Genomic DNA, 16,338 nt, shown 5'->3' on the forward strand with positions numbered 1-16,338 from the left:
CCTTTCTTTCTTTTCGTTCTCACGGCTCCAGTGGGGAAGAAGCTGAGTGAAATAATATCATAAGGTTTCGCAAAATATAGATTGGGGTATTTCATCGTGCTTTGGAATGCGGCAATCACCAAGCTAACAAATGCTACCACAAATTCTCTGATAAGATACTTGGCCAGGTCCTAAGCCGGATTGCGTGCAGAGATATTCTAGGAAGCCTTCCATCCCGGGACGTCACACGGGCTTCAGAGAGGTTGGACTCCGTAGCGATCGCGTGCCGGTCTGCATGAATAGATTAACTACGGGTTAGAATTCTTTGTGTGTTTCACACTGTGCTGCGATGGCTGCTGCCGTTCATATTCGCCGACGGTGCTACGCCGAGAGGCCGGAACAGCCCTGTCAGACAGCGATTCCTTCTCAGCGATTTGTTTTATATGTTTACTCAAAAGATCTGTTATGTTCTTTCTATATATGTCGTCGATGTCTGCAACTTTCGCGCGTGAGTGTTTTGCGGGTGCCCTGCAAGTCCCGACTCTTCCATGACCGTCAAGGCTCCGCTGACGCAGAAAGGTGGCGGGCTAAGCTTTATAAAGGAGACATTATATACCTTGATTACTTTTCAATGGCAGGTACATCATCATGAAGGTGTTGGCTGTTGCCTTGTGGGGTGCTGCCATCCTGGCACTCGCTAGCACTGTCTATGCTGCAGAGACCAAGGTGACGACTCCACCATTGTCTGCAGCAAATATGATCGTGGAAGCTTACGTGTACCTTCTCACGTAAGGATGTGCCTAGCCCAAGCTGCACGGCGGCAAAGCACTGCACAGGGCACCAACATCTGGCGCCTGTTGAGTATGTTGTGCTGGGTGTGCAGGAGGGCCGAAAGATTCTACAATACCCGCGCTACGGGCAATCCATTGGAGGAGCTGCAGTTGACAACAACGTCGGATGGAGCAACGCAGATGCAAACGGGTACTCTGTTGTGGAAGGGGTGACCTGCGCAGCAGGAGAGGTGGTGTGCCACGGCAGGTACGCGCGTCACAAGCAACACGCTTTTATGATCATTCAAGCACACAGAGAGCGCCGTTTGGTGGGGCGCGGCATATTTGTGCCCGCGGTTGATAGCGTCTTGCTTAAATTTGACGAGTCCATCAAGGTGTAGGATTTTGGGCAGCCTTGACCTGCAGCCTGTCTGCAGACGCACCTTGCCTCTTGGCAGGAAAAGCTTGGTAACAATGCAATGCAAGGAAAATCCCATCACAGCAATGCAGTTTACCCTCCAGCTCGTCAGTCCAAGCTGAGATGGTATTTTTACTGCTGGAATATTTATGTGCTGATTTCCTTGTGTGCTGGCAGGGCGGAGTGTGTGAACCTGCTTGACAACCTGCTGTACTGCGGATCCTGCAGCAACTCCTGTGACTCCTTCTCACAAGTCTGCAGCAACGCCGTGTGCGTGTGCAAGGCCGGTCTGTCGCCGTGCGCAACCTACGGGGGTCGCTGCCTGGATGCAGACTCTTGCCCCAAGGGCCCTTCCACAATGTCCAATGAAAACAACTTGGTGGATGTCAACACCCAGTTTTTGGGCACAAACCCGAGTGATATGATCTCCCAGATAATGGGTTGAATCTCAATCAAAACACCCAGTCAAGTCCTGAAGTGGAGATGAAAACTGTACGATCATGGTGATAAGAACAGCACTAGTGGAGGCAGAAATCCTTTTGGAGGAGGCAGCCCCAGTGAGTGAAAGTGAGAACGGTGATCTATACCACTTTGCGGCTGTACAGGTTTTGAGTAATGATCAGTTTGCAGATCATATCAATTGAGGATACCAGAATATCCACGGACCTGGCCAAACCTGCACAAGTTGATGGTATGTCGGTGGCTGTGACCATCAGTGAACATCAAAATTGTCAATCTGTTCAGCAACACCATGAGGATCTTGATTACTGCTATGTTGAGTTCCACGAGCTGATCAGAGAAATAGTCTTTTCTGGAAACATTTCTGTGAATACAGCAGCCCTGAATACAGCAGCCCACCAATAGTGCTCTGTGACCTCAGAATTCTGCTTGCAAGATCTGCTTTTACTTTTGCAATGTTAGCAGTCTTGCTTCGATCCAAGAGCACCTGTGATGAAGCTGCAGCTGAAAGACAGCGGTGCATTTTCTTATATGAACCCTGCTATGTATGGTGCCCATTAATGGTTGGACAATTCACAGCAAATGACCTCATTGAGAGCTCTTTTGCCATGCCAGTGAAGCATGCATGCCTGCATTGCTAGCACAGCAGTATGTGAAACCATCAATGATCATATCATGATTTATTCATGAATAAATATTCCATTCTGCAGAGCGCCTGGCACCAGTACCAATTAGAAACACAGGATTGCTCCCATGCTTCTCAGCTGCAGTACTGGTTCTCTGAGGGAATCTGAACACCAGGATTCGTCAAACTTGCAAGAAGGCCGATAGCATCCAGCATCAACCAGGGAGGATTATGGAGGAGCTGCATCCGCTGACAGCTGGGACCCAAAATATAGAGTGACTCGAAGGCTAGCCTGAGGATCCGAATGGCATGCAAGATGACCCCGCTCATTATCCTCCGCAGACATTTACTAGCATCAGACTGGGTTGCAAGTATATCAAGCAACAGGACTCATCAGCAGCAGCTTCAACACTGTCAGGGTTGGATTTCTAGATGACCCTGCCCGCTGCCCAATGACGGGCTGCCCAATGTTCCTAGAGGCACTTTCCAGAGCTTGCAAGCCATTTGCTTCACGTAAGATTTCTGCGGCGTTGTAAGTTCGTTGGGATAAAGAAACGCAAGATAAACGTAGCCGGAAGGATTCTATTGTGAAAACCTCTTGTTTGATGTCCAAGGATCAATCTAGCTGTAAGATAAAATAGACACAAACTGATGAGCAGCTCACACCACCTTCAAACTTATTGAGCTTTCCTGAGCTCCATATCTGATAGTTCGAGAGGCATTCGCATCATGGGATCGCCTCCCCACGATTTGCAAGACGTGATGGACCGACTGTCTTGGTGCCCCCTGGACCCTTTCCTTACATCGGTGTTTCTTTCTCTTGTGCAATGCGGCAGCTCATACCTAACATTAGAGACTATATCAATGCATCCTTTGATGTAGGGAACATCAGGAAACTACACTAAAGCAAGACTTGTACGACATGCTCCGTCTGGGTGAGGCTTTGCTTCGTCAGTGCTCAAGAAGAATCTCTACCTGTCCAAGTATACGAATAAATCAATTTCATGCCAACAATCCATTGCTGCCTGCAGCTGAGACCGGTGCCTTTTCCTTTCTGAGGACAGAGAGTCTGCAGCAGTGTGCGCAGAGCATATTGAGAGCTTTGTTGCAGCCACAATCAGTTTCACTGATGCTCATGACCCTTGAGCAGCTGTCCAAAGAAGGTGTGCACATGCACATGCCATTATATGCAGTTTTCGCTGTCTCAACATGTACCAAGCTTTGTGAACGCTGTGGGCACTCGGTGTTGCGCAGCCTTGCAGATCCTGCAGAACATTCTCCAGCAGACGGCAGTGCAGCGGGAAGCAACAATCAGCTGCGAGGGCGATGGTCGGGGCGTCACTGAGGACGAGCAGTGTGCCGCACTGAAAATCCTGGAGGTGAGGAATAGACATGATGAGCGTGCAAAACTCATTAGGTATTCATCAGTGTGTCAGCCTCACACCTCTGAGAGCTCTGACAGGTATTTTCTTTTCACGTAATCTGACATCTGAATGATCATCTTCATGTGATGATGTGTGTGTGCTACAGGTCATGTGCCTGCTGTCTACCAGCACCAGGGAGCTTGCAGTGGAGAGTGGCACCCTGGAGATTTTACTGGGGAAGCTGGAGGCGGACGTTGTCGATGGGACCCTTGCAGGAGCCTGTCTGGACGCCCTGCTGGCCCTCTTGGCTGACAGCAATGTGAATCAAATAAAGTTCTTAGATCTGGGCGGCATCAACAAGGTATGCGCGCGTCAATTGCATGCCGATTCTTACAGCACGAGTAGCAGCTTCACAATGATTACATTGGACTGGCATTTCGGCACTCCAGAAAATACTTGTATGCATGTATACGTGGTCATTTAGTCCTCCTGGGCCGGGGGATCATTGTGTTGTTGCTGCAAATTGTGCACTTGCGAAACAGCAATTTTCTCTCCCTGGCGCTCGCACTGGCTTTAATGCCTGTATATCGCTTTCGATACAATGCTTTGCTGGCGCTGATGCGTGCATGTGGCCAGGTGTGCTCGGTGTTGCTGCACCAGCACAGCCCCAGCTGCCAGATCCTCTGCTGCAAGGCCCTGAACCTGCTCGTCACCCACATCCTGGGACCTCATGCCGATGCAGCGGCAAAGGATTTGGGGAAGCAGATGGGGAAAGCAAGCGCCGAGCTCCTGGCCAGCCCCATCAAGTGGACAGAAAGGGGCTCCATGGAAATGCACCTGCAACACCTCGCAACATCCGCCCTCGCTAAGTTGCCCACATGAACAAATGAGACTGATGTCTTTGTGCCTGTTTGTCATGAGACCGTGCCTGTGTTTGAAACTGCCTTTGAATGGCCTCTGTGGATTGGGAAGCTTCAGCATGACCCCAAAAGCAGCCAAATTACAGTGATGAGATACTTTGCAATTACAATGATAAGAGCTTCTTGAGCCTGATGTGCTCATTAATCCAATGCTGTAAAATCCAAACAGCTGCAAGACACACAGTCTCAATTGAAACTCCCAACATCAGCAGTCCCAATGTGAGATATCCCTGGTGTTGCACAATACTTATCAATCACATGTCCTTGTAAGCATCCTGGGGTTACAACTGATCTAGGCAAATGTCAAAAAATAAAAAGTTAAAATAGGACCAGTCACTCTTCTCTCTTGGACCATAAATCTGTACCATACCATACTGTACTGCGCTGCTGTTCATGCATCATATGAATATTTGGACCGGCACAAGCCGAGCATCAGAATCTGGTCTGAATCAAGCTTGCTGCAGACATCTGACCTCATTCATACACTTGTCAATGCTCACCAGTATGTCCTACGTGCCTGCCAGAAGATTCTCCAGGTCAGATTCATCCACAAATTTGCATGCTCTGCGATGCGTCAACAGGTGTGCTGAGTGCCTGGCCCGAAGATGTGGTACACTGGACTGATACATGCTTGCGAGCCCAGCACAGGCCCTCAAACTCTTCCCATAACAGATAGCAAACCTGGCCTGTAAATTATTGCTAGGAGACTTCCACAGCTCAGAGTCCCAGGCGCTTGACTGAAGGGTCAATTCCCGACCAGGTCAGGTTCTTGTAGGCATCTGTGAACTTCTTGTAGAAGAGCACGTTGTCTGCTGCCAGCTCCTGAACAATCTTCAGAGTGGCAGGGTTGTCAGCCAGAGCGCGGTCTGAGCCGAAGAAGGCGTCTCCCAGGATGACCTGCTTGTAGTAGCGGCTGCTGAAGTACCGGCTGTTGGCAGAGATGGTCCCCTGTCAACGAACACCACTGGTTTTCAAACGCAGAGAGTTGAGAGCACCTACAAGCAGCTAGTCTGCGAGTGTCTCTTGGCCTTTGCAGGCTCCTGCAGTGAGCTACAGCTGGAAAGCAGCAGCCAGCAGCAACGAGGGGCAGTCCTGCAGAGTTGACAGCCAAGACAGGCAGGTTTGGCATTGACTATAAAGACGGTATCACAAACATCATACCTGGGGGTTTGTGGATGCAGAGAAGCCGATGGCGTGGCCGCCGCTCAGCACCACCAGTGTCTCGATGTCATATCCGTAGAATTCTGCAGTGACAGTCACTGGCTAGTCAGCACCACATAAAAGTCTAATCAAGCAGTTGCGGCAAAAGAACTGCCCTGGCACAAATATTTGAGTATGCTGCATGGCACTTTGCGCTGCATGTTCCAATAAAAACGGTCTTGCACAGAGACTTGCTGTGCGCGGACATTGGACACGTTGCATTGGATCTTGCGCTCGGCATATTTTATCAGGCCCTAGTGAGCAGGCACAGCTGCGGTGCAGTGCGCACCCCACTCGTTGATGATTTGCTGGATGGGGTAGTCGCGCTGCTGGTTGGTGTTGGAGCCCACTCCCTGGAAGGGGTCAGGGCCATCCACATCCGGGCGCCCATAGCCCACATTGATGAGGGGGCCGTGGGTCAGGTAGACCCCCACTGCACCGGCGATGGAGCACAGGTCTGCATAGGAGACAGGGCTCGGGAGCACCTTGTCCAGCTGTTGCTTGGCGGACTGCGCAGGTGATCAGCATTCATCAGGCGATGCCATCCTGGTGCAGGAATATCATGCCATGATGGCAAGACAGCAACAGATCTGACAAGATGGTAGTCTTCAACAACCATGGCAAAGTGAATGTATAAGTCAGCAGGACAAGCACGCGCTGACTCACCCAAATTGAGGGCCAAATGAAGCGTTGCAGGCCTGCATTTGATGGCCAGTCGAACTCGTAGCGGATTGATCCGTTTGCCCTGCACATGTGCATGATCAGAATCTATTCACATTTTCAATTGGGTCCTGTGCTGCCAAGAGGTTCACCTGAGATTGCAGCACTTAAACATGCACACGATTGGAGCAGGAGGTCCACAGCAGAGCCACTCACCCTCCCTTTGTCTTGGCATTGGGGTCGTAGGTACCGCAGTCGTGGAACCCAAGACGCAGCGCCAGGCCAGTGATGGTCGGATTGATGACGGACTTGAGCGTCTGAAAGATGGTCACATAGGTGGGGTCCTGCACAGGGCACAATCTCAGCCGCCGCAGGATTTTAACTCGTGAGTAAATGAAAGCATGCAGAGTCACCCACCAGAAAGCAGGAGAATGCCAGGCACGCATGGGGCGCACCAGGTGTGCCATCAAAGCGTCATTTTCCCATTTGGTAATGGCTGCCTGCCTGGCGTCCTCCAGCAGGTCTGGGATTGACTTTATTGTGTAGGCAATGGCGCCCGGGAGGTACTTGGACACCATGGTTGCTTCGTTCCAGAAGACCGCTGCATTGGTGTACTTTCCCACGGGAGTGACCAGGTCTGCAATGTTGATTGGCGAAGCTCTCTTGACATATGCGTCAATGCTCGCCAGTGTGGCTTTCAGGCGCTCGTCAGAATTCGCCAGGGCCTCCTCCTTTCCTGTGTTGTTCACTTCTACGAATGCCAGCAGATCTCTGCCGTGGTGTGGACCTGGGAAAAGCAAGAAATGTGTGTTTCAGAAATCTTGGCATTCCAAACTTGTTCACTTTGCCAGGTGAAGCAATAAGATATTGGTATGAAGGATCCTTGCTCACTTTGCCTACTGGCTGGGTGCGGAGGCTTACCTTCAATTGTGTGCCCCTGGAACAATTCCGCAAAACGACATGCGCGAGAATTTCCAATTGTGGTCCCAAGAAGTACCAAGATAAACACGGAAAACCTGCAGGAGAGGGCCATGTGGCCTAGCCTCGACTGCAACACACACCTTGGCCGTGAGACGGCTCCCTAATCCAATGACTTGTTCAACACCTTGAAATGTGTTTTCTCACTTGACAGACTCCCTGATACACTTGCAATGCCGACGTGCCGACGGTCCAGATCTGACACCGGCCAGATCTCGAAAACAACCCCTCAGAGACGAAGCACCGCAGCTGCTGCGCAGTAAGTTACGTGCAAATAAAGATTCTGTCACAAACAGTTTCGGCCGAACGCCTAAGACTTTTTCGAATCCATCAAGCTCGGTGAAGCTGCTGAAGGGGTAGTCCGAGACTCCACACTGGTTGCCAAATTAGCTCTCTATAGATCTTCACTGGAACGCCGCCTGCAGGTTGTACCTGGGCACCCCGCCTTCACTTTCGAGGTTCTTCTCAAGCCGCCACAAACACATCTTTGATATGTCTGCAAGACGGAGGCGTCTCTGCAACGAGGCCAGAGGATGCAACATCCGACCCCGGGCAATGCGACATGAAGGTGAGGGCTCCCACCGCCACTGACCTGTAAGTGATCTGAGGTAAGTGCACTGAGGGAGAGGATGATCATTAATTGTCGCCCCAGTCCTATTTGTCCCAAGCCAGGGAACAACAATGAGGATGGACTGAGCTAAGGCCCCTGATCCCTTGGTGTCTTGCGGTATTTGAACACCTTCGTGTATTGTAGTTGAGGACTTATGCTGTTAGGAGCTGTGTTGCCAACAGAATATCTGCAGGTCGCAATGATGATTGGATATATCCCAGCTCGCTTCGAGACATTTTTTGTCGTTGAAGAGACTTTGTTTCCTATCTCACTCACGTATTTGACTGAGCGACCTTGTCCTGCCGTTAGTAGCAGGCCTTCGCCTTCTCTTTCCTTGAGCACGTTCATCTCATTGCCGTTCTCGTTCTCTTCGCAGGGACAAAGCGCTCCACGGACGCGGTGGTGCAGACGGTTGGGTAAGTCTCTCGTGACTCCGATCTCGCACAGTTCACTTTCGCATGGGCTGTAGGAATATGTTAAGGGGTGCAAAGGCAAAGGGAATGATGATCCACAAACTTTGGTCCGTGTTATGTATCCAGCCTTAGGCTGATGACGTGAAACGTTTACTGTCTGACCGGCAGTCCTGACCCTTGCCTTTGCTTCTCTCAATCACCTTTTAGGGCTGTTCACATTTTAGGATTAGAGGCTGTCCTGAAGATTTCTATTGAAGGGGAGGGCATGAGTTACCAGGACGCTATGATGAAAGCATACATTTCGGACTAGAGTATCTGAGGCCGACGGCTGCTGACGATTGTGTTTCTCTTGGCTGACTGAGCGTTCCTGCCTCGGCTTTTCAGAGCCTTTCATGCTCTCCTGACTGCAGTGTTGATGCTATTCTTGAAGTTTCTGAGGTTGTTGGCAGCAAACTGTGCATCTGCTCTGTATTGTATTAATATCCCATGCTGGCTTCTATATCAGTTGGTCCCCGGTCCTGCAATGTCTGGAGGGCCCGTTCCCAGAAGCAATAGAATTGAGGCCGGTCAGGGGCTTGATCAATACCTTCTGCCGGTCGTTGATGGGGGCCTCGCTATCTTGCCTCCCTTTTGGGTTTGCAGGACGACTGGCCCCCACATTTTGTGGGCACATGTCTACGCTAGGCCAGCTAAGGGCTGATGGCACTTCGCAGTGCTGATCTGTCCTTGTTGTCTGCAGGTGAAGCCTCTACAGCGTGGACCACGCCCCCAGCCGCCACGGCTGCATGGCAGCATTGATGCCCTCCATGTGGACTTCCACAAAGGTATGCATCAACCAACCAATAATTATGGAGTTGTTACCTTGTTTTGGCTGGCACTTCAGGCAACTGGGCTGCAGGACAATTGCTCGCTACGGTGTTCAGCCAGCCATACATTCATTTGGCTTGAACCAAGAACTTCAAGAGTTGCTCAACCTCTCAAGGTTCCAACTCAGGCCAACATTTTTTTTAGAGCGGCATCAAACTCTACACCGTGGGGGGGTCCTGAATGTCTGGCCGAGGAGGGTCGGCCTCTGGGAAGGAGACACCTGAAAGAGATATTTTGCTTGTGCAGGGAAAAGGCTGATGCGTGCATTGACCTAGCCAGCAGACTTGATGCGCAAAACCATCTTTGACCTGGTGCGAATTTCTTAGCACCTGCAAGTTTGTGTTGTTATACTTGATGTTGTGCCACTAGGAACGCTATGATGACGGTCGAGTACTGGTCTGACCTTGTGCCTTGTACTCAACATTTCACATAGCAATATTGACTGGGAAGAGTTTCAGTGCTCCTGAATCACTCATGACACGAGCATGTATATACTTCCCTACATCTCTTTGCTTGCACAAGCTGGTTGCCTCCACAAGCACATCAGGCTCCACCCGCTTGATCGACTGCTCTGCAGGAGAACAAGCTACGGAAGGCATCAACATGGCTGTCGACCGTTCACCCTGGTCAGCTTATTTTTGACAGGTGAGTCATCACAGCTTTGACTAAGAGAAGCTTCTGAGGAAGTGTCCTGTATATTGACAATGGGTAAACATGTACTTCTTTGATAGGTGGAGCTTCACATGCTTTGCCGGTGGGGCTCCTTGACTAGCTTCTAATGGATCTGTCATTTTGACAGAAGTGTGAGGGGCAATGGCACAATGATGACAACTTGAGGCTGTTTCTGATGGCTCTGAGCCATGATTACACAACCCAAAAAACGACTTCTCTTTCCACTGAGTGCCACTGCCCTGCTAGGACTGCTCTGTTACTGCCGCCTGGAATGCCAGCACAATTTTGAAGAATTCTGTATGATCTGCAGCTGCGGGGGAGAACAGGCTACCTGCTTTGATGGAGGCCCAATCTGAGGACCTGACTGCGTAGCACCTGCATCTTCGTGGATGAACCTCTTGGTATGCCCCCTGTTGTCAACATACCGGCTGATTTTGCAGTGCTGTCAATGATGAAGATAGCCAGTGAGTGCCGTGGGGTGTCGCTGGATCCCTGCTCCGCAGGACTGAACCTATCTGGCGCCCTCACATGGCACTGCAGCAGCCGATCTTCCGATCCCTGCTGCAGCTGCCAATTTGGCGCAGATGGCGCAGCACAGCTGCAGTCTGAGACACCTGCTTGGGCAGTGTTAGACATGTCAATTGTAGCAGCAGCCCTGTCAGTGTTTCTTATACAGAGGTTCTCCGCCCAGTGTTTCTTCTTGGGTTTAAATTGCAGCGGTGATCAGCCTTGAATGATGAAAAGTCAGCAGTTTTCACGACGGTCTTCAGACGGCCCTTGGGTCAAGGTTGAATATGCTATTACTTATCTGACAAGCTGATCATCCAGTCCTCTGGGATTTGCTATCGGGATGTGTTGATGCGACAAATCATTGAGCAATGAAACCATGGCTGTGCAGGCGCTATAATAATACATTTGGGCGCAAGGATACAGCAGGAGAGGAGTTGCAGAAGGGCAGATGTGGAGCACTAAATCACTGCTCAAGACAAGCTTGCAGACTTGCCCACTCTGTTGATGGTCGTCAGACTATGCCGAAATAGTTTTTGCAGCAAAGATTGCAATTGAACATTTTTGCTTAGAGACTTGCCATGTACAAATTTATATCACCGATGGTTTAGTAAAAGTGCAATCACAGTCACATTGAGTGTCAACTGCGGCTAAGCACACCAGCCAGGCAATAATGCGCCACATGCATGTGAATCTTTCACATACAAATAAAGTTGGATCTAAATGGGAGAGTTGGAGCTTCATTGTCACACAAGAACAATGCATCCGTGCAGTACTGCCACAGGTAGCTGCTTCCAGTCACACTGTCATCGCAGAGTGCGAAGGTGACCTGTGACTTGATCCACCACTTCAGATATGCCAGCGATGCCAAGGACAGTCTTGGATCCGGCCGCTATCTCAGTTCGGCCAGCATCTTCCACCTGCACAGGTTACACATAGCTCAATGCGTCGAGTTCACGAGGCCGGCCTGAAGCCATCTCACCAGGACTTGCATTCGACAGGTGAATTCAATGTTTCACCATTCTGCAGCCCTCACACCCCAAGGGGATCTCTCTCACCAGGAATGTCGGTAAAAGCAGTGACTGTGCCTTTGCTTCCAACTCATCCAGTTCTGTGCTGGAACTAGCTTTGAGCACCACTGTCTTCTCCCCTTCGTCCTGCAGCGACAACAATGGGTTTGAATGCCTTTCATGCTGCACAGCTCCAACAAAACTTGATGCCCTCACCAAAAGTGATATTGATTTGGAGTGAGCCTAGCATCTCGCACCTCCCAGGCCTGGAGCCATGGCACGCAATTCGCATGCATGTTCTTCACAAGCCCAACAGCAGCATGTGCACACTGAGCGGCTGTCTTCCCGATCGACATCGTCAGGCTTGCATCGACCACGAGGACTGCCTGTCAGTTGCAGCAGGGAGACAACATCAATGCAACCTTTGCGATTGTTGCCGCTGCATGTCTAAGCACTGCAGGAAAGGATTTGCGCATCCAACACACATGCCATGTTCAGGTGGCAGAGCACATCCACCTCATCCACTAAGTTCTGGATGGGCAGCAGCAGATGAATGATTCTACCTTGCAGTCAATGGCGCCCACCAAGCGGCAAGGAGTGCATTCCCCATCTGGATTTATGACAGACACTGTTGGCCGAGCTGGCACTCCTAGCACAGGAGGCTGTCCAGGCACGGTGTCACCCACCAAGGCCGAAGAGCTACCCTCCTCTCTTCCTGCCATGAATACAGCTGTCTTATGCATCCACCAAACTTACTGTTCTCAAGACATGGCTTCTTGGTATAAAAAGTGTCCTGCTTTCAGTTCGACTGCAATCACAGAATTTTGTGTGAATGCAGACCAGAAGATCGGCTCCCTAGCACTGGCGATTCTACGACAGGAAGATCTATGTCAGGTGAATCGGCGTTCTCAACGAGCCACTGAAGAGCCATTTCTATTCCACAGTTGTGAGTTGATATCAGTGCCTTCCTGGCACGATTCTCTGGAAATCCCTGCACACCATGTAATGGTGCGTCAGCCTTTGTGCTGGGGAAAAAAAATTAGTCTGAGGCAAGAAGCCAGATCTAGAGATCAGGACATCACCATCTCCATGAGTTGCTTCACATGCTCTGCTCGCGAGCTCATCTGACAGTACTGTTCGTGAAGATTTTACGATTAATTAATTGCTGCGTCCCCTCAGCCGCCTGCTTCAGGGGACAGGTTCAAGTGCTGAGTCTCAAAGAGAACTTTTTAGGTGCAACAACGTTGGCAGCAAGTTGCAAAGCTTCACTTGAATGAAAGTGTAGTGTATTTGAACTTCCGAGGAAAGCGCACATCAATTATTGCGGTAAATGAGGAAGGGAAGTGCTGTGGGGACCTACCTTGGGGGCATGTGAGTGAATGTCAGGATGATGTCAGCATCAACTTGTCACTTCATATCTCTGGATGTCATTCCTCATTTGAGTGGTATATTTCAGAAGTAGACTCCAGAGTGCATTGAGGCATTCCACTTATGGACATGAACAAATAGGAAACAACTGGTGCACGTATCTTATTACATTGCGACCTCCAGCAATCTCATGTCCTATTGTCTCTCAGATAGAGACAATAGGATTACAACACGATTTGGGGATGCACTGCTCAATTTACAACGCCTACAACTATATACATGGGAGCTTCCAGTCTATTGCTCCATGACAAGAATGTACAGCAAATACAAGGCAAATCAGCATAGCAGGGAGACCTTGAAACCACAGTTGACAAAACCTCAGCTATCCTCCCCTTCTTCACCCCAGAAATAGCGCCATTTTCTTTTCTTCTGGTGCACACCGGCCTGCACGACCTTCTCGCCCACTGCAGCTTCCTCTGCCGCAGCAACAGCTGGGTCGGCGGCAGCGCCTGGATGCTTCACCTGTCCCTGTTCACGTGAAGTCTCACACAAACAGCGCATCCTGCATAATGTAATATGAACAGCCATTTACAGGAATGTCCTCGCTGCACAGAAAAGGATGGGGAGCTCAATTAAAGCATGTAGAGGGAATGATCCAGAGTTGCACCCTGAAAATTCCAATTGGCAGGTCAGGAGCAGAGCAATGTGGGGTGACAGGAGCGCGTGACAGAAGGGAATGGGCACCGAGGGCTCAGATGCGGTGACGAGGGAGCGTGAAGCACGCAGCTCCTTGACCATGCGTGCAGTCAGGTGCTTGTGAGGGCACAGAGCTCCCCTCAAGCACACCCCCTCCACAAATGCCCTGCACACTGGAGCGCCTAGATCTATCTTCCTGTGCAGATAGGGGCAGTTCTCCTTGGTGCAGGATCCCTGCGCAAAAAAATGCCTCCTCACCTGCGGAGTCTGTGCCTTGCACACCATGCATGCACTATGACTTGACAACCTCGACATGTATAGACCAGAAGGGCCGACCACAGCGCCTGTCACCGTTTCCCTTGCTGTGGGAGGTCAAAACCACCTTGAGGTAGAATTGGCAGAGGGGCATCAGGTCTGGGCATGCTTTGTGCTGAAGCGTGCACTCTGCTGAGCTGGAGCAGGATCCAGACAGCCAGGCTGAGCACACAGCCACCTTGGACTTGTCATGCACCAGCGTGCACTGCCCATTTGCCTGTCCTGCACACACCCCAGTCCTGCAACCAAACAGTAGACTCTTGAGATTGGCAAATAAGTGGAAGTTCCACATCTTGATAGAAAGCAAGATTTGATGCAGAGTGCCCATTAGAGGCTGCGATCAGATCTCAGGATCCCACCTGCAGTATTTTGGGCAGTACATGGTTCTGTGAGAGGAAGCACTGCGGCGCACAAGCTGAGCGCGAGGGGCCTGCGCGCCGGATCTCTTGCCAATCACAGCCCTGGCCACGAGCCTTGCGGCGACGCTAGACTTCTGGCCGCCCCTCAGCGTGACGGACTGGCGCGCCGCAGCCGGCGTGCCGACTCTGACCAATCTGCTGCCCTGCCGCACATACCTTGCTGCCTGGCGCACCCACGTCACCAATCAGACACCTGGCCCGAGGACACATGACAGAGATGCACGAGCAGCAAGGCACCAGAACAGATAATTAGAGCAGTGATCATGCAAAAGTAAAAGCACAGACCTTCTTGACTAGAGGCCGTGGTGTCTGACGCGCCCGCTGCTGAGTCTGTTTCAGCGATTGCTGGCGCTGCAGCGTGTGACCTGCTCCATTAGTCACCAACCGGTACATTTGGCCACCGATCCGCCTCAGTTGCACGGGACGTCGTGTCAGCACCTTGCCGCCATCTCTCACTGCATCTACACGCATGTTTAATATAGTAAGCAGTCATGGACCTTGGACTGCAGTAAACAAAATGGCACAAAAGATATTCCAAAAACCCTGCCGTAACAAAAGACTCTCACCAGAGGGTAATCGCTTCCTTATCAAGACGGCTTTGCGCCTCAGAGGAGCACCTGGTCGGACCTGCATGCAATCACGAATCTGCTTCTTTCTTACTGCTTTACCGTTTTACCATGCATAAAATTGCTGCCACCAAATGATCAATCTTGTTCAACCCGCATACCTACCCAGGCATTCTGTTGCTGACTCCTATTGATTGCCGCCGCCTTATCCTTGCTCACAAGAAGCTGAAGCTTTCCTCTGCCCACATGCTTGTACACGGGCCTCTTCACCGGGGTTTGGTTCTGCACATGCTTCTGCACAAGGCTGCCTTGCTGCTGCTCAGCAGGCGAAGCTTGAGAAGCAGCACCTGCAGCATCCACAAAAAGGTTGAAGCTGGTCTTGAGATAAAGTCTGGTGCAACTGCTTGTTCAGAACGGAGGGCGTCCACCTGCAACCAGAGTTGAGGATCACACACCTCTTTTGGGCAGAGAAGCCCAGGCACGAGATGGCAAGACAGCACTCCCAGCCCTGATGTACACCCTGCTCCTGTGTTGCGGCTTCAGCACCGAGAGCGCCTTCCTGGTCAGACCCTGGGATGGAGCTGTGCGGCGCTGAGACGGTCTGGCAGAAGTGAGCAGCTTCTGCCTCACCACCAACACACTTCTCCTCCCTCTTGATGACGCAGTATCACTCGCTGCTAAAGGCGCCATGCTTGGTGACTGACTCGGCAGCCTGCACAGCTGATTTGGCCTCTTTCGCAGGTACCTAGTACTCCCAGATCGGATTGAGGCGTTTGAATGAGCTGCTGCACTTGGGGAAGCTGCTGTGTGCTGTAGCTTCTCATTCGCCACGTTGGAACTCGCTTTCTGTATGCTTGAGGGTAGCTTGTATGATGAAGCTTCGTGCCCTGCTCTGAACGCTGCATTGGGGGCTGTGGCAGATGCTATGGGTGGCGTCGGCCCTGGATTCCAAAGAGCAAAAATGCTCAGAGATGTTATCTTCCCTTGAACACACTGGCAGTACTGGATATTTGGAAAATGCTGTACCTAGTGTCTCACCTGACAAGGCTGGCACGGCCAGCGAGCTGGAAACATGAAGGGGTGCAACTGTGTTTGCACAGGTCTTCACATGTGCACCGTCAGCCAAGCTGCTGTTGCCCAATGCAGCACGGACAAGCTGATTTGGACGCTGGCGAGCATAAGTGCCTGGCATTACTCCCATTTGTGCTTCTATGGGTTTCTGAGGAGCAGCCAAGTTTGCTGGAGTTGGCGCTAAAGGTTCCACAGGGCGGAAGGGATCCCAACTCTGCCCTGCCGACATTGTAGCAGCCAACAAGAATATGAGGCTATTTCATACATTCAAGCACTGCAAACAAAATAACAAGGCATTTCTGAAGCCTCACCATCCGCTTGCGCTTGAACATCCCTGACCACGGTCTCCTGGCGGTGCCATGTCCTGTTCCTCGCTCCTAAGCCCCGCGAAGTACCCTTACCCCTGCTTTCTTGTCTTCCCCTCTGATACTGCCAACTCATATCCCCCTCA

General features: G+C 51.0%; 3 protein-coding genes across 3 annotated transcripts; 1 reads left to right on the forward strand and 2 right to left on the reverse strand.

The window, feature by feature from the left end:
* The first annotated feature begins 116 nt into the window (after nt 1-116).
* On the forward strand, nt 117-2,206 carry COCSUDRAFT_54833 (hypothetical protein). The gene is made up of 4 exons (XM_005643478.1): nt 117-241; nt 618-705; nt 863-1,017; nt 1,345-2,206. Exons 2-4 carry the CDS (start codon nt 628-630, stop codon nt 1,610-1,612), a joined length of 501 nt encoding a protein of 166 aa, XP_005643535.1. The 5' UTR covers nt 117-241; nt 618-627; the 3' UTR covers nt 1,613-2,206.
* Nucleotides 2,207-4,596: 2,390 nt separating this feature from the next.
* Nucleotides 4,597-7,675, reverse strand: COCSUDRAFT_49139 (heme peroxidase). Its single transcript, XM_005643479.1, has 7 exons — nt 7,317-7,675; nt 6,851-7,182; nt 6,612-6,739; nt 6,402-6,480; nt 6,025-6,244; nt 5,697-5,779; nt 4,597-5,483 (listed from the first exon to the last, which is right to left on the reverse strand). Exons 1-7 carry the CDS (start codon nt 7,426-7,428, stop codon nt 5,253-5,255), a joined length of 1,185 nt encoding a protein of 394 aa, XP_005643536.1. The 5' UTR covers nt 7,429-7,675; the 3' UTR covers nt 4,597-5,252.
* Nucleotides 7,676-11,248: 3,573 nt separating this feature from the next.
* Nucleotides 11,249-11,835, reverse strand: COCSUDRAFT_83598 (hypothetical protein; the record flags this gene model as incomplete). The annotated part of the gene is made up of 3 exons (XM_005643495.1): nt 11,249-11,362; nt 11,501-11,599; nt 11,710-11,835. Coding segments are annotated over 3 exons (339 nt in total), but the record flags the coding sequence as incomplete, so codon positions are not given.
* Between the last annotated feature and the right edge of the window lie 4,503 nt (nt 11,836-16,338).

This window comes from Coccomyxa subellipsoidea (genome assembly GCF_000258705.1).
Source record: "Coccomyxa subellipsoidea C-169, whole genome shotgun sequence".
NCBI classification, from domain to species: domain Eukaryota; kingdom Viridiplantae; phylum Chlorophyta; class Trebouxiophyceae; family Coccomyxaceae; genus Coccomyxa; species Coccomyxa subellipsoidea.

Bases quoted from the DNA above. Each gene is read 5' to 3' on its own strand.
- COCSUDRAFT_54833 (XM_005643478.1), top strand. From the start codon at position 628: ATGAAGGTGTTGGCTGTTGCCTTGTGGGGTGCTGCCATCCTGGCACTC. The intron at 706-862 runs GTGACGACTCCA...CTGGGTGTGCAG, and splicing joins TCTATGCTGCAGAGACCAAG to GAGGGCCGAAAGATTCTACA. The intron at 1,018-1,344 runs GTACGCGCGTCA...GTGTGCTGGCAG, and splicing joins GAGGTGGTGTGCCACGGCAG to GGCGGAGTGTGTGAACCTGC.
- COCSUDRAFT_49139 (XM_005643479.1), bottom strand. From the start codon at position 7,428: ATGGCCCTCTCCTGCAGGTTTTCCGTGTTTATCTTGGTACTTCTTGGG. The intron at 6,481-6,611 runs GTGAGTGGCTCT...GCACATGTGCAG, and splicing joins AATGCCAAGACAAAGGGAGG to GGCAAACGGATCAATCCGCT. The intron at 5,780-6,024 runs GTGCGCACTGCA...CTGTCACTGCAG, and splicing joins GCAAATCATCAACGAGTGGG to AATTCTACGGATATGACATC.